Here is a 24,100-nt window from a genome sequence, read left to right as displayed (position 1 = left end):
AATAAATAATTTTGTTTGTTGAAAGGTTTGAAATTTCCCGATTGCATTTTATTTTTGCGAGGTCAACAGTAAGAATCGATGTATTTTGAGGCATAAACCTCAGAATTAAAATATTAAATTATTTAAAAGTATGAAATAAATAAGAAACATACTTATATCAATGTAAGATGTTGTTAGGAAATACTTGGAGTTCACAAGTAAAACATAACGATCTTTGACAAAAACAACAAAAACGATCCACAAATCCAATGGAAAACAAAAAAAAGTAGTTTTTATTGCAATAATCAAGCTAACGGAAGAAAATAGCAAGATACAATTGATCCTCAATTCGAGAAGAGGGTCTATCTCTCCCAATCCCTAGACGTCGCTAGAGCCCTAATCACCAAACTCCAAGAACGAAATCAGCCACAATAATTTACATACCCCTAATCATCCTATTTCTCTCTTACTTAAAGCATATACCAGTAAGAATCGATGTATTTTGAGGCATAAACCTCAGAATTAAACTATTAAATTATTTAAAAGTATGAAATAAATAAGAAACATACTGATATCAATGTAAGATGTTGTTAGGAAATACTTGGAGTTCACAAGTAAAACCTAATGATCTTTGACAAAAACAACAAGAACGATCCACAAATCCAATGGAAAACAAAAAATAGTAATTTTTATTGCAATAATCAAGCTAACGGAAGAAAATAGCAAGATACAATTGATCCTCAATTCTAGAAGAGGGTCTATCTCTCCCAATCCCTAGACGCCGCTAGAGCCCTAATCACCAAACTCCAAGAACGAAACCAGCCACAATAATTTGCATACCCCTAATCATCCTATTTCCCTCTTACTTAAAGCATATACCAAACCCATGATCATAGACCCCCCCCCCCTCCTTCCTAATAACTCTTCCTAGTAGGCCCCACCCATTAGCATGGGCGGCAAATTCAAAAGGGCGGACCAACTTTGGTCTGCCTCTTATAGAACTGAACTGTCCCCTTACTAAGGGCTAGTTGGACCGGTCTAATAGAGATCAGTCTAACAATACCCTTCTCCCAAAGAATCACCTTGTCCTCAAGGTGAAATGAAGAAATTGATGCTTCACACTCTCACAAGGCTCCCATGTGGCATCGTAATTCGGCAAGCTCCTCCATTTGATCAGGACTTCCTTAATTACCTCATCTCCCTGACGAACCCCCATCAGCTCTAATGGTTCTAATAATACCTCCAAGTCCTCAATCAGCGTCCCTGGTAACTCAAAACTTGTTGTATGATCTCCAATTGCCCTCCTTAGTTGTTATACATGGAAAACGGGATGTATGGTTGCTGTCGATGGTAGTTTCAGCCGATAGGCCACCGCTCAAAACCTCTCTAATATCTCAAATGGCCCAAAATATCTTTGGGCCAACTTCTCGTTTCTCCTGTTAATGACGGTCTTCTGCCTGTAAGGTTGGAGCTTTAAGAACACCCTCTCCCCTACCTCAAATTGGATGTCCTTCATGTGCCCATCTGACTGTCTCTTCATAATCTGCTAAGCCCTCAATAGATGTCTCTTCAGTTCCTCCAACAAACTATCCCTCTCCCCCAAATACTTCTCAATTGAAGAAACACAGGTGCGTTTATGATTAAAGTGCATCAAGTGAGTTGGATCCCTCCCATACAACACTTTGAATGGGGTCATCTTAAAATCAGAATGATATGAACTGTTGTACTAGTATTCTGCCCAGGCTAATCACTTGGCCCATAATCTGGGTGTCTCCGACACAAAACATCGTAGGTATGTCTCCAAGCTCCTATTGACCACTTATGTTTGCCCATCTGTCAGCGGGTGGTAGGCGGTGCTCCTCTTCAATATTGTCCCTTGTAGTTTGAATAACTCCCTCCAGAAATGGTTGAGGAACACCTTATCCCTGTCAGATACTATAGACTCTGATACTCCGTATAATATGATCACCTCCCTGATGAAAGTTGATGCCAGTGTTACTGCTTTGTATGGATGTCGTAAGGTAATGAAATAGACATACTTGCTCAATCTGTCTACTACCACCAGAATCACTGTGAACCCTTTTGATCGGGATACATCCTCCCACACCCGACCTGGTAGAGCTGAAGGCTATAGTAATCCACATGTAGACATGGCCATGTGCTTGTTCCTTTGATAGATCTCACATCTGGCTACCATCTGCTCCACATCCTTATGCATCCCCTTCCAATACAACTCTGAGGTGAGCCTCTTGTATGTCTATTGCACCCCTGAATGGCCCCCAACAACGCTCCCATGAAACTCCTGGAGCAGGTGTGGAATATGGACTGATGTCCTAAGCATCATGAATGTCACCTAGTACAGAAGCCTCTCACCTTCTAGAGAATACCCTGGGTGGCTACTCCCCTCCTTCAATAAATCAGCTCTGATCCTTCCCAACTCCTCATCCCTTGTACTATCTTCCTTAATTGTCTCCCAATCCAGTATAAGTGGCATCGATACTGCTACCGCCTGTAACTCTCTCATATATCTGGACAAGGCATATACTACTTTGTTCATCTCCAGTATGCACTGGATTTCAAAATCATAACCCAACAACTTTGGCAACCATCTCTAATGCTCCTCTATCACCATCTTCTGTTGCAACAAGTATTTAAAGCTCCGCTGGTCCGTCCTGATAATGAAATGCCGATCTAAGTAGGGTCGCCACATCTGGATGGCTAACACAATGGCCATTAATTCCCTCTCATAAATTGATTTCAGCTTGGCCCTAGTTGTCAATACCTAATTGAAATAGGCGATGGATCGACAGCTCTGCATGAGTACTGCTCCCAATCAATATCTTGAGGAATTTGTCTCCAATATGAAGACCTGAGTGAAATTTGATAGGGCAAAGACTGGTACAGTGGTCATGACCTTCTTAAAGCTCTCAAAAGTTGTTGTGGCCGCCTCCTCCCATAAGAAACCATCATTCTTCAATTGTTCTGTTAGCAGCCATGCAATGGTGTTGTACCCCTTCACGAACCTCCTATAGTAGATTGTTAATCCTAGTAATCTCATCAACTCCCTGAGATTCTTAGACACTGGACATCTCAACATAGCTTCAATTTTTGTCTGATTTGTTGCCACCCCCTCCTTAGAGACTATATGCCCCAAGTACTCCACACTATCCTGGGCAAAACAACATTTCTTCAAATTGGCCCTTAGCTCGTGCTCCTATAACACCTCTAAAACCCTCAAGTGCTCCCAGTGCTCCTCTGACTTGCTATAAACCAGAATATCATCAAAAAATACCAACACAAATCGCCTGAGATAGGATCTGAAGACCTTGTTCATGAGGGACAGGAAAGAGGCTAAGGCATTAGTGAGGCCAAAAGGCATCACTAGAAATTCATAATGCCCTTCATGAGTTCTAAAAGCAGTCTTTGGCACATCCTCCCTTTTCATCCTGATCTGATGATACCCTGACTTCAGATCAATCTTGATGAAAATAAATGCCCTACTTAACTCATCCAACAGCTCATCCATCACTGAGATGGTAAACTTTTTTGGCACAGTTTCTTTTTTTACTGTCATGTTGTCCACACAAAACCTCCAACTCCCATCCTTTTTCTTAACCAGTAACATTAGGCTAGAAAAAGGGTTAACACTGGGCGATAGGGCATGACACTGATGAGTGACACACATTCCCTCAAGGTGATAGCATGCTCCTACTCCCTTGGTGATGGCAATCCCTAAGGTGGCTGAAAAGCCTCACATAATTGTTGAATCAAGGGGTGCACTAAAAGAGGAACTTCCCCTCCCTCCTCCAATCTGAGATCCCCTCCAGCCTGTGTAGTTCCACAACATACCCCTCCACCACCTCCTATATGCTCCTCACCATGGTTAAGTGATACCATGGCTTTGGAGAGCCATGCATCTCCCCTTATCACTACTCTTCTCCCTTTCACCACCAGCACAATCATCAATGCCCCAGTTGGCTTTGGTGTCTCCCAAGGTCTGTAGCCACTTCATACCCAGGATGACATTAATGCTCCCTAACTCCAATGGGAGAAAATCCTCCCTTACCTGAACCCACTGTATGGTCAACAATACTCATCTATAGATACCCTGGTCCGTCTCCACCTTCCTTGTACCCATCATCACTCCATAACATCCAGCATCCATCAATTTCACTCCCAATTGGTTCACAAACTAGTTGGAGATGAAATTGCTGGTAGCCCCACTATCAATCAACACCATCACCTCCTTGTATGTTATTTCCCTTTTTACATTCATGGTATGATTCGGAGTGAATCCACCATTGAATTCAGGGAGATCTCTACCACATACAGATGCAGCTTGTCCTCCATCTCTCTCTATCTACCTCACTTTCATCTCCTTCATCAATTTCCTTGTCACCATAGGCGGTGAGAACCTGAAGAATTCGGTCCCTACACATGTGCCCTAGAGCATATTTTTCATCACATCTGAAGCATAATCCCTTCACTCTCTTCTCCTGCATCTCCCTCTCCGTTAGTCTTTTGAAGTTCCACCCACTTCCTCCTCCTATTGCCTTCCCCTGGAAGTCTCATGAATGTTGCCCATTGCAAGTCCCTTGGGTGCTAAAAGATTGGTAGTCATCATGTAAGAGCCACCTGAATTGCTGCCACTGGCTCCCCTCTCTGGGTACTTTTGATCCTCCACTAGCTGTGTCAGCTCCATTGCCTCCCCCAAATCATGAGGTCTCATGACTCTCACTGCGGCCCTGATCTCTTATTTGAGTCCCTTCATGAAATTACCCTCCAGAACAGCCTCTGATAGTCGATCTAATCGACTGGCCAGGTACTTAAATCTGACACGATAATCTGCCACTGAGCCTTCCTACACTAGTGAAAAAAACTGTTCATAGAAGTCTCCTCCCATGCAGGTTAGGAAACGCTCCAATAAGTATTCTTTGAAATCCCCTTAACACCATATGGGCATCCCCACATCTATCCATTGGTACCAAGACAACGCCTTCCCTTCCAAACATAAGTTAATTGTCATCAATTTTTCCTCCTTCGTCAACCCATTGACAACGAAATACATTTCCACCTTGTAGATCCACCCATGTGCATTCCCCCTTTAAAAATGGGCATCTTCAGCTTTCGTACCTTCAGATCTCCTCCATTTCCCTTGAATCCTCCATAATTTTCCCTTTCCCAAGTATTTGTTCCTTTTAAGTGACTCGATCATCCCTTCCAAGCTCATACCCATACCCCTCCTCACTTTCTCCTCTCCTTCAAAATCAGCACCCCTCATACCATAATCCCCCTCTTTTCTCTCCCAATCAGCAACCATTGGTTCATGCCCCCCATAACCACACCTTTCTCCATATCTTCCACATTTCTCCTCCATGATCTCCACATCATTTTCACTCCTACGAAATTCGAAATTCGTAGTCCTTCCTAATTCCTATCGACCCCTTTTGTTTCTGATGCCGCCATTTGAATTTGATTTTCTAATATCTTCTTCAACATCTCATGAAGATCAAAAAACTGTCTTCCACTGATGAAATTCTATCTTCCACCGTTTCTTTCACTCATCTCCCCTTCAAGGAGTTCCTCCAACGCATCCACTTTCTTGGCCTCCATCGATACCCTGATTTTTGTTGGACTCAAAAATCTGAATCTTAATTCCAAAAAACAGCAAAACAACCCCTTCCAGCTATAAATCAACGGTTCATTTTCTCAAAAAAAATCTACAAACAGTCCCAAAATCTACTCTGATACCAATTTGTTTGGAAATACTTGGAGTTCACAAGTAAAAACTAACAATATTGACAAAAATATCAAGAATGATCCACAAATCCAATGGTAAAACTAGAAAAACAATAGCTTTTATTGCAATAATCAAACTAACAGAAGAAAATAATAAGAAACAATTGAGCCTCAATTCAAGAGGAGGATCTATCTCTCACAATCCCTAGAAGCCGCTCGAGCCCAAATCACCAAACTCCAACTACAATATCAGCCACAATAATTTGCATACCCCTAATCCTCCTATTTTTTCCTACTTAAAGCATATACCAATCCCCAAACCCTACCCCCCCCCTCCTTCCCAATTATTCTCCTAGTGGGCCCCACCCATAGCATGGGCGGCAACTTCAAGAGGACGGACCAGCTTTGGTCCGCCTCTTGTAGAACTAAACTGGCCCCTTGCCAAGGGCCAGTTGGACCGGTCTAACAAATGTCTAAGTATAATCATAAAAATTTAACATGAGACAATTAAAAGTCATTAGATAAAAAAATAATTAAAATATATCTCCCACTTCTAATCCAATATAAACAAGCAGTTTAAGGTAATAATTCATGAATTTAAAAGTCTCTCCTAATTTCATCACATATAGGATAATCATTCGAATAATCATTCATTTACAGAGTCTTCATTGGAATCATTATAATAATTAATTAATGTCACCACCCTCATACTAAAAATAAAGAGATGGGTTACCGACAACAAGAGGAGAAGCAACGATGGAGCAAAGTAGGCTTCACAACAACAACAATTGCACAATATCAATCAACAATGTAGCAATATTGGGTTTCTTCAACTATAAACATGGCTTTCTTCAACTATATAATTTACCAAATTTTTCATGCATTTCCTCGTCGATAACTTCAAGTGGATGATGTGTATTGAGCATAGGTTACAACGTGATACAAATTTTTCTCAAAATCACATTGAATTCATGTCGGGTATGTCTATTGTGGACATTAGACATTTACTGAGAGGTTTGATGGAGAAGCAAAGAGAGAGTAAGAAGGATCTACATTTGATACTTATTGATTTGGAGAAAGCATATGATAAAGTTCAAAGAGGATTAATCGGGAGAGTTCTAAAAAAGGAGTTAATAATGAAACACTTCCAGTAGCGGTACCGAGTGCTTTTTTTTAATTTTAAGAGGTGGATGCCTCTAAATCATGGTTACTAATGAAACACTTCAAGTAGCAATCAATAAGAATCATACCTATTAAGTTGTAAATTCTTGTAAGAAATAGCCGTGCAAAACAATAGAGCTGTGCATAACAGACGAACTGACGGAGGTTGCAAATCAGAGTCAACTGGTAAGATTTTTTATTGGAACAGACGAAGGAAATGGCGGATTTGGCGGAAGCACCGCTCTGCGGGACGATTCGGCGGAAGCAGGGACTTCGACTTCGGGACAGATTTGGCTGGATTTGGCGGAAGCAACGAATGCAGCAAACATAACACATAAAACCTTTGACTTCAGGACAGATTCACCGACTTCGACTTCGGGACTGCGAGATGTGTTTGGCGGATGCAGCAAACAGAAAATCATTCGTAAAATTAGGACAAAAAACAGTCATTTATCTTAAAATATAAATATATTTTTTAAAAAATAAATAAATAAATATAAAAAATATTCATAAGTATAATGAAATTTAAAAACAATTTGGTGCGCTATTTTGTGTCGTGCGCCATGGATTACATGTGGCGCAAATAGCGCGCGCTATTTTAAACCCATGCGCCGCACCATGAACATGGCGCCATAGGTGTGCCGCACCGTGCTCCGCACCGTGCGCCATGGTGCGCGCTATTTTGCGCCATTGACAACTATGTTCTTGGTTTCAACAAATTATTTCTCATTAATTCTAAGTCTCATTCATCTTAATGCCAACTTAATATGTAATACTTTGGGATTGATGGAGAGCTTGTGCATTGCTAAATCTAGGGAAAAAACTAGCACTTTAATATAGTCAAACATAATAATCCTCGTACATAAAGAACAATGCATTCGGTTATTCTATCTTCTCATGTGAAAATAATAATAATAATAAAAGTAGGTCAAGGATCACTCTCAGCACTTTAGGTTGATATCTTGAAGCTCATCAACCATAAGCCTAACCGCCTTCTTAAAATTCATTAAGTTTCTCGTAAATCAATAATCAAATCTTCAATTTCATCTTTAAATCCATTGGAACTAGCTTTCATGCCTAAAATGGCATAGCACAGCCTCCCAAAGGTCATGAAGATTGAGCATATTCCAAACAACTTGTGAATTTCCAATGTCCAATGGGTGTATGGGCAAGTGCTCTATTCGAAAGCCATCTAAAATGACCATTTTTAAGAATGTTTGCTCAAGAGGAACATGCCTTTCAACATTGATTATTTAGGCGAGTGACAAGTATTGAGAAATCATTATTAGTGTCACTTTTACTAGGTCGTCACTTCCACTTTCTAATTTGGGAATGGCATGGGTTAGTTTCACTTTTGATCCGTAGTAAATATTCACAATCATGATGGCCTCTACATGGAGATACATAAAAGGTTTTTAACTTCTCTACCTTGGTAGTGAAGGAGAGTTAATGTTTTCACATTTGCAACTTTTCTACCTATAGCTCCAATTTTAAAGAGAACGAAGATGTCATTAAGGAGTGACATGCGGCCATGAGATGTCATAAGAAATCATGAAGGTGGAGGGTAATCATGTAAATGAAGGAGGCAAGGGCAGGGAGATAGCATAGGGGATCATGGTTTCCAAAATTCACATGAGCAAGAGAGGCCAGCACACGGAGGATTTTGTACGATGTATGCACTGCAAGAGAGGCAATTTTAGCTTGAGCCAGCAATGTGACATCGCAAGTGGGCCCGATGGCATCGCGCGAGCAAGAGATGTGATATAGTGTCGCATTTACAGACTTGTAGCTCTAAGTTGGTAAGTATTTTCTCTTTTTTCTTTAATAAACAACATATAAGAGGAGTATTTATAGATACTTACAATGTATGCCATCCAGATGAAACCTACAATAAAGAGGTAATGCATGATTTTTAAAGCAATTTACTCGGTGACCTACTAAATAATAAATAAAAATAATCATTTGATTGACTTCTTAAACAATCTGATTGATGGAGAATACTTCAAGCATGGTTTTACAATCATGAAACCAATTGAATACAACTGCTAAACAGTTTCCCTAGTTGAGAGCTATGAACATGCATTAAGCCTGTTAACAAAAAAAGAAGGGCTACATCCTTTTAAGATAGCACTCCTCTTAGAAAAGGGATATACATACATAAATAGATACAGACAATTACATATATATTCATGCAAATTAATTTTTATATATAATTTAAATGGGTGCTTCTCTATACCCGGCAATTCACATGTACTCACTCAAGGTGCTACCCGATGATGCACCGATACTTCTCCTCAAAGAGACGTGCAATGTCCAACACGACAAGCATCCGACACTCCTCCGACATATGTTAGACATGCCGAAAACGTGACCGATTAAAAAATATTAAATCAACCATTAAAAAAGTGGACGAGGCATCCGCATTGAGTCGCGCCTCAAGTCAAGGCGGAAGTCATGCGTATCGGGGCTTATGCCTCGAACCATCCAGCGAAGCCTACGATTTTTTCGCACGAGGCGTACGCATTAGAGCGTAACGCCTCGAGACAGTATGAGGCACCGCCTCAAAATTTTTTCTTTGGTATATATGTAAATACGACGCAGCCGATTCATGTTCGTGTATTAGCGTATAGGATTAGGGCTTCCTGTGAGAATTGAAAGGCGAACTAGAGGCGAAACCGTGAGGGAAAAAGATGAAGTCGTGAGGGAAGGAGACGAAACCGTGATTGTAGGAGACGAAGTTGGAAGGAGATGGCACAGGGAAAGAAACGAAGCCGAAGTTGTGAGTGCAGGAAACGTTCAGGCATCGGTTAGGTCGGAAGAGCAGATACGCGGTGTTGTGGCCTTGACTTTGACATGCAGTAACGAAAGCTTGAATAACTCCTGATTCGGCTTTCTTTCATTCGTCCGCTCAGTACAAGCTCGGTACCGAGCAGGTACAAGCTTGGTACCGCTAAGTACAAGCTCGGTACTTAGCGGTACACGCTCGGTACGCTCGGTATTGAGCATATACAACAAGCAGAATTTCAAAATTACTCTTATAATATAATTTTGATCCGGGGGCGCTGCCCCCAGAAACCCCCGCAGGGGCACTGCCCCTTGACCCCGTGACCTGACTGGGCAGGTCAAACCCCGTCAGGGGACAGCGCCCCCTTGGACCCCCGGCAGGCTGGTATATTTTTGTATTCATGTTGTTTTATTATTGGTAGTACAAATAATTGTTAAAATATGTCCTATTGTTAGCATGACTAGTGGAACAGAAGGAAGATCGGCTGGAAATGAACTCCTTGAAGTGTCAGGCGAATGTGCAAAGAAGGATTGTTTACAATGAAATGTAATTTCTATGAGAACACATAACTGGTGGCGTCAAGATTGAAGGATCATCTAGCCTACACTCATGTCAATGTGGGACCTGTGCAAAAGTTTCCTGATAAGGTGAAAAAGAAATGTACAAATTTTTAAAAGAAGTTTTCACCACAAAGGATGCCACAACAAAGAAATTGAAAGAGATGATAGGAAACTCTTCCTTACTATGGATAACAGCATGAAGGTTTATACTGAAAGCCATCTAGGTTTCTGACCGAGGAAGTCGGGGGCCATGGATAGATTTAATGTCTAAATATTGATAACGAGGAAAACATAATACTCATGGATATTCAGCCTCCGATAGCTACAAAGAACTCGGCAAACAGAGTTTGTTTGGATATCGCCAGATTCATCTATGAAAATGGGATTCCATTTAATGTTGTTAGGAGTCCATCGTTGATCATGTGTTTGATCGTTGGGCTAAGAAGAGGATTACAACTTCCAAGCATGTATGAGCTGAGGACTTGGATGCTGAATGAGGAGGTTAAGATAATTTCAAAAATGGTGGATGATGTTAAGAAGACATGGATTGAGACAGGAGTGACAATAATGTCATATGGTTGGTCAGATATTCGACATAGAAGTATTATTAATTTCTTAATCAACAATCCATATGGAGCAGTTTTTCTCAAATCAGTAGATGCTTCAAGCTTTGTAAAGGATGCACAATTATTGTTTGAAATGTTGGATGAAGTTGTGGAGGAAGTGGGAGATGCATTAGTAGTACAGGTTATTACTGATAATGCAAGTGCATACAAAGCTGCAGGAAGAATGTTAATAGGGAAGAAGCCTCACCTTTACTGGACTCCTTGTGCTACACATTGTATTGACTTAATGCTTGAGAGGTTGGGACTGTTGCCTCGACATAAATCAGCCATATTGAAGGCCAAATTCGTTAGTAAGTTTATATACAATCATTCTTGGGTACTCAGCTTGATAAGAAAATTCACTGACAAGGAAATTATTAAACCTGCTGTTATAAGATTTGCTACTGCATATTTAACATTGTAGATATTCAAGGAGTTAAGACAACCTTTGGAAGCAATGTTTGCATCTGAAGAGTGGAATAACAGTTCATGGGCCAAAAAATAAGAAGGAAAACAAGTTAAAAAGATTGTTGTGAAAGACGATTCATTTTGGCGCAGTATAAATTATGCTTTGAAGACAACATGACCATTAGTAAAGGTGCTCAGAATGGTTGATGGTGAGAGGGCCCCAGCTATGGGATTTATTTATGAAGCAATGAATAGAGCTAAAGAAGATATTGCAAAAGAATTGGGAGGTCAAGAAAGTGCCTACAAAAAAATATAGGATATTATAGATGAAAAGTGGGATCGACAATTACATCAACACTTACATGCTGCTGCGTACTATTTAAGGGTGCGTTTGGGACGGCTACAGCTGTCCGGAAAGCAGGTTGTAAAATTGTTGTACATAAAGTTACTTTTTAAAGTTGCTGTATATAAATCAATCAATTTTGTTTGAGTAGTATTACTGTCAAACTGCTGTGCTGCTGCTGTTTGATAGCAAATTACCTTGTTACTCTTACACATATGAAGATGAATAAAATTTGTTCAAATTTAATTTTTTTTAACTAATATATTAACAATTATTGAATTTCATGCAATCCAAAATGATTGAATCAAAATAGAAGCTTGCTACTTTTTTTTAATTTACCACAATAACCAGCAAGGGCTCCTCAAGGCGAGTGGAGCAGTTTGCCAACGAGATAGTGATCCTCTTTTGTGTCCGTCATCAAAATCTCGTCTCCTTATACGGCTGCACATCGCCAAGAAGCCGCGAGCTTGTCCTCGTCTACGAGTTCGTTCCCAACGCCTTTCCATCGTCGTCGAGACGGCGACTACGCTCACCTACCTCCACACCATCGACCCGCCGATCATCCACCGTGACGTGAAGACTGGAAACATCCTCCTCGACACCGAATTCCATGTCAAGTTGCCGACTTTGGCCTCTCCCGCCTATTTCCACCCGACGGCTCCACACACATCTCCACCGCGCCGCAGGGCACGCTGGGCTACCTCACCCACAGCTCACAGACCGCAGCGATGTCTTCAGCTTCGACGTTGTGCTGGACAAACTCATATCATCGAAGCCAGCCGTCGACTTCAACGCCTAATCCTTAGGGGAGGAACGGATGGGAGAGGAGATGGGGGGTTTTCACCTGAGCTTCTTACGAACTGGGATAGGGGCCTCAGTGGTTTTTTGCAATTGAGAGGGGAGACCACTCAAGGTGAAGAAGAAAGGGGAAAAAGAGGAGGAGGAAAAGGGAGAAGAGAGACAGGATCAATAGGAGGAGGCAGATCGACGGCGTCCTGGCTCGGTTCGAATGGAGGAGAGGCGGAGGCGGGGCTTCCGTCTACGTCGGCAGTGAGAGAGAGAGAGGAGAAACGATAGCTTCCTGAGTTGTGCGAACAGAGGGACAAAGGGGAAGAGGAGGTCCGGCAGAAACAAGAAGGCTACTTTCGACTTTTTAATATATCAGAACCGCGGAAAGCAGCGAACCGCGGAAAGTATTTCGCGTCCCAAAAAATAGGTTGTCACCGTAAAAATTTTCAGGCCTCCGGTCCAACGCATTGTCCCAAACAGCGGGAGGCGTACGTTTTAAGCCGCGAAGCAGCCAAGACGTCGTCCCAAACGTAGCCTAAATCCCCAATTTCATTATGATAAGGATTTTCATGTTGACAAAGAGGTGAAAACTGGTTTGTATGCATATATGGACAGACTCATTTCTGAAGAACACTACCTCAAAGTGAATGATCAACTTGAAGATTTTCATTTGAAGAAGGGAATAGGAACGTTTGGATTTAGAGCAGCACAAGCATGCTTCAAAACACAATCTCCTGGTATGTTTATAGTTTTAGTATTTATAATTTCAATGTTAATATTTATATTCAAGTCTTCTACTTCAACCAATATTCATAAAATACTATGTTTGTCTTCATGTAGAACGTTGGTGGGCTTAGTTTGGAGATGTTCCTGAATTGAAAGCTTTTGCAGTTAAAGTTCTTAGCCTAACGTGTTCGGCTTCCGCATGCGAGCATAATTGGAGTATCTTCAATCAAATTCATACAAAGAGAAGAAATCGATTGGCGGCAGATCAAATGAACAAACTAAATCTGCAAATTCATAGTTGGGATTATATTTTGTTATTTTTTGTCATTATTTATAATTTTAAATTAATTTATTTTAATCATTTTGAGGCTTACACCTCAATCCGCCTCGCCTCGCTTAGAAAAAACGTCTAGATTCCCGATTTCGCCTTTTAAAACCTTGTATTAAATACAAATTAAACACACATGTCTAATACGCATGTCTTAAATATTTTATGAATTTTTTTAAATATAATTTCTTGTATTTAAAATTTTTACTTATTTAAAATATAAAAACTAAATTTCTTATTTCCTATTCACAACACCAAATCAATCGCCCGCATTCAATACCCCATTTATCGAATATTCTCGTTTTCCTTTCTCTATGGCGACTTAAGACTTTGATTTCACAACAATGCCCGATGTCATCTCAACATTGACGTCTGAAGTCGTTACAATATCAACATTTCAAAATGATCTCCATATCAAAGTCTGCACTGTCTTGACATTAATGCTCAACGCTAGCAACTTCTACACCCAAAACGTGACATCTCATCTTTGTTTGATGCCCTCTCAACATTGACGCCCGATATTTATTGTATAACATCGATGTCTGACTCTCAACAGCATTTTTGTCTCCACACTCGATGACTGATAAATGACATCGTCACCCGACTCTCGACATCATAATATTAATCAATTTAAGCATAAATTCTAGTTAAATGACTTATTATTTCTAAATTATTTTTAATATTATACTTATTCAATTTTTATACACTATTTTTAAAATATAAAAACTATAATATCATGTCTAACCCATGTTCATGTCCTATATTTTCAATAATTGACATGTCTTGTGTCTATGTCATGTCGTATCTGTTTTGTCGTGTCAGCATCCGTGTCTGTGCATGTGCTACCTGTAGAAAACTCAGAATAGTTCTCCTTTCTGAGATTGCTTTAAAACAGGTGTAGCCCCTGTGCAAGAGATCAAAGATTCCAGAAGGGATTGCTGTAGAAAAAACTAAATTTCAGGTAGTTGGATAAATCTGATTAATGAAATTATGGTCATTTTCTTATGCGAAATCCACTAGTCATTATCAGTCCATGTCCCTTATGGAAATCAATTTAAACATCATGACAGGAGAAATATCTGATGAACAAAAAACAATATGAAGCTAATATATAGTTTAAAACTGACCAGAAAGTCAAACAAACCTGATTCATCTCAGATACAAGCTGATTCAGTATCTTCAAACCAATGGAGTAATGTTCAGACGTTGCCTAACAAGTAAGACAATAATAGTAACAGTTAGCAAAAAAAACATTGAGAGTGCAATGAAAATGTCAAAGGGCGCCATTACAAACATTTGACCGAAAAAACAAATCACTACAACATACTTATAGCCACCGTCTTGCAAACAAACATCTTTACATACTTTAGATAACACAGGATCATCAAGATTATGAAAATTCTCAGAAATTCATTATTTCCATAACTGCGTAAAGAAAATAGGACTAGGCGTTCCTGGTTGCCATGGAATTCATCTTATATTTTCCCCATAATATTGTACCAAAATGCATATGTCATCTAATGTAAGATCAGCACACTATAAGGGAACCTAAATAATATAGAAATACATAAAATTCAATTATATTCTCAGAATTTCAAAAAAAGCAAGAAGGTTCACTCATCTTTTAGGGATTGGTGTTGTTTTGTTTCTGTTAAACATATTAATGAATGCATGAAAATGCATGTTGTGGAATCTATGCAAAATAAATAACTATAAAACATATGGTAAGATGGCAGGCCTATCCATCAAGCTATTTACTGAGTTGATTAAGCAGTGGAAATAACAACAGGCGGTTATGTGAGCCTACAGGTTTAAACAGCAACGAATGAATTTCAGAGAAATATTGACAGAATAGATTGACCAAGAACAATCATCAGACGCTAACATAACTCAGAAAACTGACTCATGTCATACCGGTAAACATTAATCAAAGAAAATCGCTAATGTTCCACCTAGGCTGTCATCTTCCGTATTATGCTCCAATAGCAGTGATTGTAAAATCTGAAAGCGAAACTGTGTTTGATATCAATCGAATCTTACAAAGTTTCTAATCAACCAACAGGGTCCTGATGCTTTTAACTCTATCCCTAACTATACGGCTCCAGCAGTTCCCTTTTGCCATACCACAATTAAGAGCTTAATTGCAAATAAACTCACATAACACGCAACTGTACAAATACAATCCACAACTCACTTATCACTTGGGTGATGTTAAAGAGCAATTCTAATATAGTCAGCAAAAAAAATAACTGCATTTATATGTAGTCACTTCATAGAGCAAATTAAAATTAAAGCATCTAGGGGGGGGGGGGGGGGGGGGCACCTAAAATTAGCAAGCCAGAAAAGAGAGCAACTACCTACAAACTCATTACTATATTAGTTGTTCTATAAAATGACCAAAGAAGAAATTTTAGTAAGGTGAGAATTTAAAAGTGCAAGACAGAAAAGATAACGAAAATAAAAGAAAGATGACAGACAAAATCTTCGCAATTGGATATAGTTTAGATTAACACATTCACAGCCTCGTTTATAACAGAATAAAGTTTCCTTTTCCGATAATTTAAACAAAAATAGTAAATCATTCTATCTTTAACATGTAGAAAATATCAATAGCAACAAGGAACATATAATTCACAAGTTCTATAATTCAGTCGTTTTCTCCTTACTCAACCATCGGCCAAATTTCCAAGTTACAATCAAGTCAATGGCATGAGAACAATCTTTAATGAAGAAAATACACTACAACCAAGACTTTAAAACTACCAACAAATTTAAATAGCTTTTACATTGTTTCACACATGCATTTGTGTTAGTTCACAGAAAGTTTATTTTCTTTTTATTTTTAGTACACACCAAGTTGAAATCTCATCAAGATGGTGTACATACCTTCTTGAATTATCAATAATAATTAAGAAGCATGTGTTAGACCGGTCTGTTTTCGTGGTTTTGTGCGGATTTTTGTGGAGAATTCTTATTGTTTTCCTAAGATTGAAAGGAAATACTTGAGATCTACAATTGTTTCCTATCGGTATGAAACATAAATTCTAAACTATTTCATATCAAATTCCATATTTCACTTTCAGCAGATAAAGGATCTCAACAATTTTTTGAAGTAAAAATTTGAAATAAACAAGAAAAAATTTGTTGTCAACAAATGGAATGCATCAGGGATATAAAAATATAAAGAATGGTCCGTATTTATGTAAAATGGTATCTGAAGTACAAAAAACTGGCAGATAACTTTGTGACGATTAATAAAAAAATCTTTCCACTAAGCAGATTCTGAATGAACTTCGAGATGACGGATAAAGCTAAAGTTGAGATTCTCTGGAACATTAAGTCAAGGAATATAGATTGTTTTCAAGATTTTAATACACACTATTATCTTCTAAAGTCAAACCCATGCCCCACCATCATGACTGCAGTCACTGCACTGTGCGCACAGACTTTTATAAAACTTGCACTGCACCAAGTTTGAAATTCATAAAAGAATAAAGTAATTAGCAAAAGTACATAATTGGTGATGATTGTAGCGACGTGATAATATAAACATGCTAATGAAGGTGATATCGAGAAGTCAGAAATAACAAAAGTAGGAGTTATTAGCAATAACAAAATTAAGAGGCCATCACAAACAAAACCTTCACTCGTACATTCACCTGCACATTCAGCAGAAAAATTCTAAGAAAGAAGCCAACTACTAAAATTAAGATCTTTAATAATAAATGATACAAATCAATGGCATTAAATGAACAAGATAACATCCATTTTAACATATAAAAGAAATCACCTGACTCAAGAAACCTGTAGCATCTTTCACAACCTCTCGGAATCTGTCATCATCAAACCAACCAAATTTTGTAATTCGACATAAAAGTTGAATCAGAGATCCAGTTACAAAATTCTGCAATTCAGGTCCTCTGGTCGCAAGATAGCTTATCACGTAATTCCCTTCACACAAATCACAGACAGATTAATTCAAGATATATCTAGTCTTATTAAAGAAAATAATAACATATTGGACTTGTTTTCTTGTGTAAACCAGTTTGAGGTCAATAAAACCAATAGCTACATCAGGATTATCCTGGATCTAATACATTTCAATCAAATTGAAAAGGATGATAAAAGCAGGTAATGAAATAGATATTGCAATATGAATAAAAAAAATAGCACATCAAAAAAATCAAGACCTCAAAACGAAGGAATACAACTGAAAAGAATCACTAAATTATACAGCATAAATATTTAAACAAGAAACACAAAAAAAGAGCAGGTCACAAAATTAGAAAATCCTCATTGCCGTTATATGAGAAAACCAACTGTGCATACACATAGACGCATATATGACCAGAACAAGAATATTACGGATATCAAGTCGCAGCTGCAAAGAAAGACTGTGTTCTGTTACTTGCTTCAAAAGGCTTGAACTAGCCAACATCAAAGCATAAGGAGTAAGTGCATTGTCCAGTATGTATTGGCACTGCGAAATGTATTCAGCGTTCATAGAAAAACATTTCAAAGTGGTTTCTGCATGCGCTCGTTCAGCTGAGTCCTGAGAATTATAAAGCCTTTCACACAAGGCTTCCAGTTGTGCTAAGCCCTCCATTTATAAGCAAAAGTTGCCAAATATTCAATTGTGGGACACTTGGGGATTAATCACGTCAGTTGATTCTTGGCTCCAAAGAAATGGAATTTACATCTACAAATCGCCCATATATTGCTGTCACAGAGTCAGTAACACAGAGTGCAAAGTGCAAACCTAATATTTACTTGTTTCACATGAAAAATAGTATCATAGAACAAGGTTGGGAGGTGAAATACATGCTTTTACCACTGGTGGTTGCATTGTATACATATATACAGCAAGATATATCTTAACAAAAGTTTCCCAAGATACACAATGACAACGGAAGCCAAAATCTAAACAGAAATAAAAGGCAAAAGCCACATGAAGCAGGTCATCGAGAAATGTCCAACAACAGCCAGTTGACAAGAAGCATAAACCTGCAAAAAGAAAAATGCAAATTTGAGAAATAGAACAATATTGAAGACAACGGAAAAATCCACTGTTTCAACACTGAAAATAGACTAACTTGAAATATTTGTCTCAAGGCCAGATAGAGCACAGAACTAAGCCCATAACAAGATAGACAAAATAACATCAACATAATGCCATAGTAGTTTGATATATTTTACAATCAAGAGAAGAAAGAAATTCAATAAATAGAAATAATAAAAATAAATGGCAAACAAGAGATTTTGACAACAAAAATTCCAAGAAAACAAAGACGCCAAATAGTGCTTGGAGAACAGTAGGCAATTCCAAAACGGAAGACTTGCAAACAGCAACTTTAGTAAAGAATATTCCAGCCAAAACTAAGCACGATCCATACAATTCCATTTAAAGATGACAAATAATCTTAATTATATGAGCCAAAAGGAGATGGTATATCCCTTATAGATGGGACATATAGGGATTTAATTAGTGTCACTACGTGAGTCATCTCTAGATATATACTCTCATTGGATAACAATGTGACTACCAAGTATAATGTGCGCTAAGAAATAATACCTCACATGAAAATAGTAGAATGACAAAATAGTGGATGCTCAGATATAGTTTCATGTTTTAATTAAAGAAGAGAATAATGGCTAAAAAATGTCAATCCAAATCATAATCATCATTAGCCTTAAACCAATTATTCAGGGTTGTCATCATGAATCCTCACTTTCCATTGTTACTATTCAGGGATGTTGAATGTGTTGAGCCTATTATTCGCAAATCATTTTCAACGCCTTCTATCAATGTAACCTTAGTTCTACCCCTTCTTAATCATATACAACCATTTTTATTAACTTGTCTACTAGAAGGATTAACTACCATTCATTGTACAGGTCCAAACCACATAAATCTATTTTCAATTACATTATATTAAATAAATATGATTAAATTATTTTCCTCATATAACCATTCCTTAATTTATCATTCCTAGTTTTTTATGCATTCAACTTAACATTCTTTTTCATGCCGCTTTTTGAGGCCTCCATAATTATTAAATTTCATTAGATAACAATGCCATTACCTAAGTACCATAAACAATAAAATTGATGTGGAATAAAAATGATAGAATGAAAAACTAGTAAGTGTTTCTGTATAATTTCATGTTTTAGCTTTAGACATGAAAAAGAAGGGGCTATATGCTAAAAATTGGTAATTCAAATCATCCTCTCCATCATCAACGTTAGCCTTAACCCAACTATTTGTAATCAGCATCATGACACTTCATTTTACATTGATTTCCATTGAGTTTTGCACATGTAATTAAACATATTCCTTGCATAACATTTTGAACAATTTCTATACATGTAACTAATTGTATGTACCCATATGTTGGTGCATTTTTTACCATTTATTGTACATCCAATCGCAGCAACAACAACAAGCCTTTATATCACCACGTGGGATCAGCTAGACAAATTCTCATTTAAATCTATTTAAAAAATGTTATGTTTAATACTTTCTAACCAAGTCTTTTTAAGCCTACCTCTATCTTTTTTAACATAGGTCATATCTAATGCATCCAACTCTCCTAACAGGATCATCAGAAGGCCGGTTCTATGTGACCAAACCTTCTAAAGAGACTCTCTCTAATATTATTATCTACCAATAGAGCTACTCCAACTTTCCCCCATATACTCATTTCGCATTTTGTATCTAAGTGTAAATCCACTCATCCACTTGAGCATCCTCACCTCCGCAACACTTAACTTAATTTTATGTTTTTCTTTTAATGGCCAAACCATTTATAATACATCCAAACCACCGAAATCAACATTCAATGACCTTATATTCAATAAATGTCAATGAAACCGTTCTAATATAATAATTCATTATTTATCATTCCTAGTTTGTCCGCATATCCATCTTAATATTCATATTTATGACAAGCTCAATATGGATATCAATGAGCTTTTTATTGCCCAAGAACAACAAAGTATATATCTTCAATAAAGTCAATATAATTTTGACAAGTTTTTTCTTAATGTGCATTAAATCAATTAGCATAATACTCAATAAAATGATTTCTCAAAATAAATAACAATCATACGAAGATTATTCTTTGTTCTATATGCTTTTATATTAATTATCTTAGAACCAAAATCACTTCTATAGTACATCTTCCTAGAATAAAACTGAATTGGTTCTTCAAAACTAAATATTTTTTCTAGGCTTATGTTCCATTTGTATGAATCATAAGTTTCATTCCTTTAAATTACCATACTCTTGAGCAAAAAAAAAAGAAAAACCATACTCTTGAGCATCATCTTTAATAATAAATATTGGCATCAAAATACTTCTTCGATCATTTGGCATCCTCTTAAGTTTTATTAAAACCATTTATTAACCAAATCACTATAATATCCCCATAACTCTCCAAATTTCAATATGTATCTCATATGAACCTACAATTTTATCTTTACATTTTTTCTTGAGGGCTAACTCCATTTCATTTCTCTGGATAAATCTATAATATACTTGATTACCTTGTTCATTATGCTTTCTCAAAATAATTTATTCCTTAAAGCTCTCATTTAACAATTTTTCAAAGTAATATTTTCATCTTTCTTTGATATCTTCAACTTTAACCAAGAACCTATTATATTTACTTCTAATTCATCTAACTTGAACAAAGTCTCTAGATATGTTATATCTTGCCTTAGCTATTATATATATTCCCTTATTATCCTTCCTGTGCACCAAGCCTATTATATGAATCATCAATCATCAAAAGCATTTTCTTTACTCACAACATTCTTTACATGACTTCTAGCCTTCTTATGATCAATATAAGACTCAATAGTATAGTATTCAACATTTGTCACACTTAAAAAGCTCTTTTTTCCTTAGTAACAATTGGACATTCTTACTCCACCACCAAATCTTCCTATGAGAGTATCATTTATTTCTAAACTCTCCTATAATTTCTACTACAATCCGCTTAATTGAACTGGCCATCTTATCCCACATCAAGCTTAGCTCATCTAAAAATTTCAACTTTCCCCCCATAGAAAGTTATCTTAATACATTAACAAGTCTAACAAATCCTCAACTTACAAATTCCAACATTGTATCTCAGGAAAAAATTTTATATTTTTTCTTCACACTCTTAAGATAAATCCAAAACAACTATTCTATTCTATGTTGTATCGTAAAACTCTCTCCTAGAATCATCTAACAAACTTTGCATGAAGATCTTTATTTCCTTCTAAGTAAGAAGAATATAATTGACACTAATTTTAGCCAATTCATCTTTTTCAAATGGGGGAGATACATTTTCAGAATCAAAAATTTTCAAAAATGACAGCAGTTTCCAATTAAAAATAAATAAATATTTAAGAAAAAAGATGTTGCATACTAACAAACTCAATAGCTTCTGTCTCGTGTTTATTTACTCAGAGGAAAGATGTAGCGTGCAGAAAGCAAAAGCCAAAAATTACAGTAGTACAAGAACATGATGGTTAATTCAAACAAAATTACAAAAGAAAAAAAAATGCAATATCACATTGATATGGTGTTACCCAGAAACCCATCTAATCAAATAAAACTTACTTCAAACAAATTAGTATGGATCTCATACACCCCTGACTCAATTATAAGGTTGAAAGGAGGCCTGAGCCACTTGAAATCAACCACATATGTTATGATACTACCAGGCCCAATCCTAAACTCCAAAGCCTAATCCAAAGTCTCTAAGGATTTTGGTTCAGTGAGGGCGAAGCTAGAGGCGAAGGTAAAGTAAAGATTCCTCCAAGTCAGTCCAACGTTAATATGGAAGCTGACTTTACAATATCCCTAGTGCAGTAGCATTTACATTCATGGAAAGTGAAATCCAGCTAATCTATTTGTGCAATGATACATTTGAGTGCTTAATGCACAAAATTAACATTTTTATTGATGTCTGCTGGCAATAACCTTAGACTGCAAAATGTGTGAAGTATTGCAAGTAAAGATTACAACAGCCATTATTTTAACATAAGAAAGATGCAGGTGTTGTTTTTAGTCATAAGCAACGTTAATGCAAACTACCAAATGAATCATGAGACTATTTTCTGTTTTCTTTCTAGTTTCATTGTGAAATTCATATTCCAAAGTAATGAAAATTGAAATGCAACACATGTGACTGATAAACTGACAATACTTGCAAATAAACACAAATGTTCATCATCACGCCAATAAAAAAGGTGGCATTATTGCCAAAAATATAATATCCGAAACTACTGAGCCCAAGCATCCCCAAGTAAACCAGATCTTTTTCTGTCAATTTTGCTTCAGGAGTAAATTCCTCTAAACTGGCTCGCATTATCTTATGTTGTCTTTAACACTAATATACAAAAGGAAACTAGACTAATAAGTCTCTGCTAATAAGGATTTATCTTTTAGTCTCCCTATTATAAACATGCTGATGGATTTATGTTTCGTTTGGGACAGCTTTTTTACTGCTTCTTAGAGCAGTTTACTAGTACAAAAAATTTAATTTTTTAACTAAAAAGCCGTTTTAAGAAGCAGTTAAGAAGCAGTAAAAAAGCATTCCCCCCTTATAAGTTAGATATGTCCGAAAGTTCTAACTAGTTGCAACTGACACCATTCTTCAACACACTCCGAAGTTCTGATAGACCTCAGCCTTCTCCCTATCGATAAATCATTTATTTCTGGCTTCATTCCTCCCATATGCAACCTAGGTTCACGACACAACCACCAATTATCTTAAAAAGTCACTTGAGCGGCATAACGAAGCCGATCTTATCAGAGGTCAACCCAGACAACGTTCCAAAGCACTCCCAAGTCCCATCCTTGAATGCATGTCTAAACTTCATTAATCACGCATCTGCTCCGACTTTCCCGAACAACCCACCATCCAATGAGCCCGCAGAAACCATCTGCGCAAAACCTAATCTTTCCATTTCATAACCAACCAATCTCATAAGCAGCAATAATCAAACAAGAATCTGAAGAAGCCCCTAGGGCTCCGATACCAACATAAAAACTGTCATTTACTCAACACCACCGATATCGCAAAACATCAAATCGATCGGAGGATTTATCGGGAATTCGAAGCTACGCTCAGATTGTTAAAAAAAAGGTAATACCTTCGAATCCACAGTCCCAATCTCTCTCCCACAAGCTTCTCCACCTCTTAATCTCTATTCCTTCTCTCTCTCCTTTGCCCACTTATCTCAATCAATCGTCCGATTTCCCTTTCCTCTCTCCTCACTCAGGCAGACGTAACTCGTGCCCGAATTCTCAAACGTCGTGGCGGAAACGAAGTTCGGGAGTATATATTCTATCCGCAACCGACTCCATCTTAGGGTTTCGGACACTCAATCCGGGTCAATCGGTGAATCAAAACCGTCCATTTCACTCGACATTTTATGCGATAACTTCGTCGCCAACGTTAAGCAATAGCTTTGCGGTGGTCAGGCAAGAAAGAATAACACGCATTAAAGTCTGAATTTGGCGAGGAGACTTTAATATTGGAGATTGGGTTACTCAAGCAAATATTGGTTACTTTAAGAGGGAGAATGGAAAAGGCTAGGAATCTCCATTTTCATCAATTAAAAAAATCAAAACTTTTGAGGAAAAAAATATATATTTTAATCATTAAAAATATATTGAAA

At 37.5% G+C, this 24,100-nt stretch overlaps 1 protein-coding gene across 4 annotated transcripts in view; it reads right to left on the bottom strand.

The window, feature by feature from the left end:
- LOC110093130 (exportin-7-A) overlaps positions 1–23,911 on the bottom strand; it is a 58,051-nt gene extending 34,140 nt beyond the window's left edge. Inside the window, exons 1-5 of one of the 4 annotated variants that reach the window (XM_020817920.2) lie at positions 23,573–23,911; positions 18,245–18,427; positions 17,789–18,143; positions 17,214–17,374; positions 14,568–14,633 (exon numbers count right to left, since the gene is read on the bottom strand). In XM_020817920.2, coding sequence (XP_020673579.1) covers positions 14,568–14,633; positions 17,214–17,374; positions 17,789–18,029 — 468 coding nt within the window. In that variant the 5' untranslated portion in view covers positions 18,030–18,143; positions 18,245–18,427; positions 23,573–23,911. Of the gene's footprint in view, positions 1–14,567; positions 14,634–17,213; positions 17,375–17,788; positions 18,428–23,572 lie in introns of all 4 variants that reach the window. The other 3 variants (XM_020817919.2, XM_020817921.2, XM_028701016.1) reach the window with 3 other exon arrangements.
- Between the last annotated feature and the right edge of the window lie 189 nt (positions 23,912–24,100).

The sequence above is a fragment of the Dendrobium catenatum genome, unplaced genomic scaffold, assembly GCF_001605985.2.
Source record: "Dendrobium catenatum unplaced genomic scaffold, ASM160598v2 fragScaff_scaffold_1617, whole genome shotgun sequence".
NCBI classification, from domain to species: domain Eukaryota; kingdom Viridiplantae; phylum Streptophyta; class Magnoliopsida; order Asparagales; family Orchidaceae; genus Dendrobium; species Dendrobium catenatum.
The sequence above is the reverse complement of the archived record's forward strand: the minus strand, read 5'-3'. Positions and strand labels throughout refer to the sequence as shown.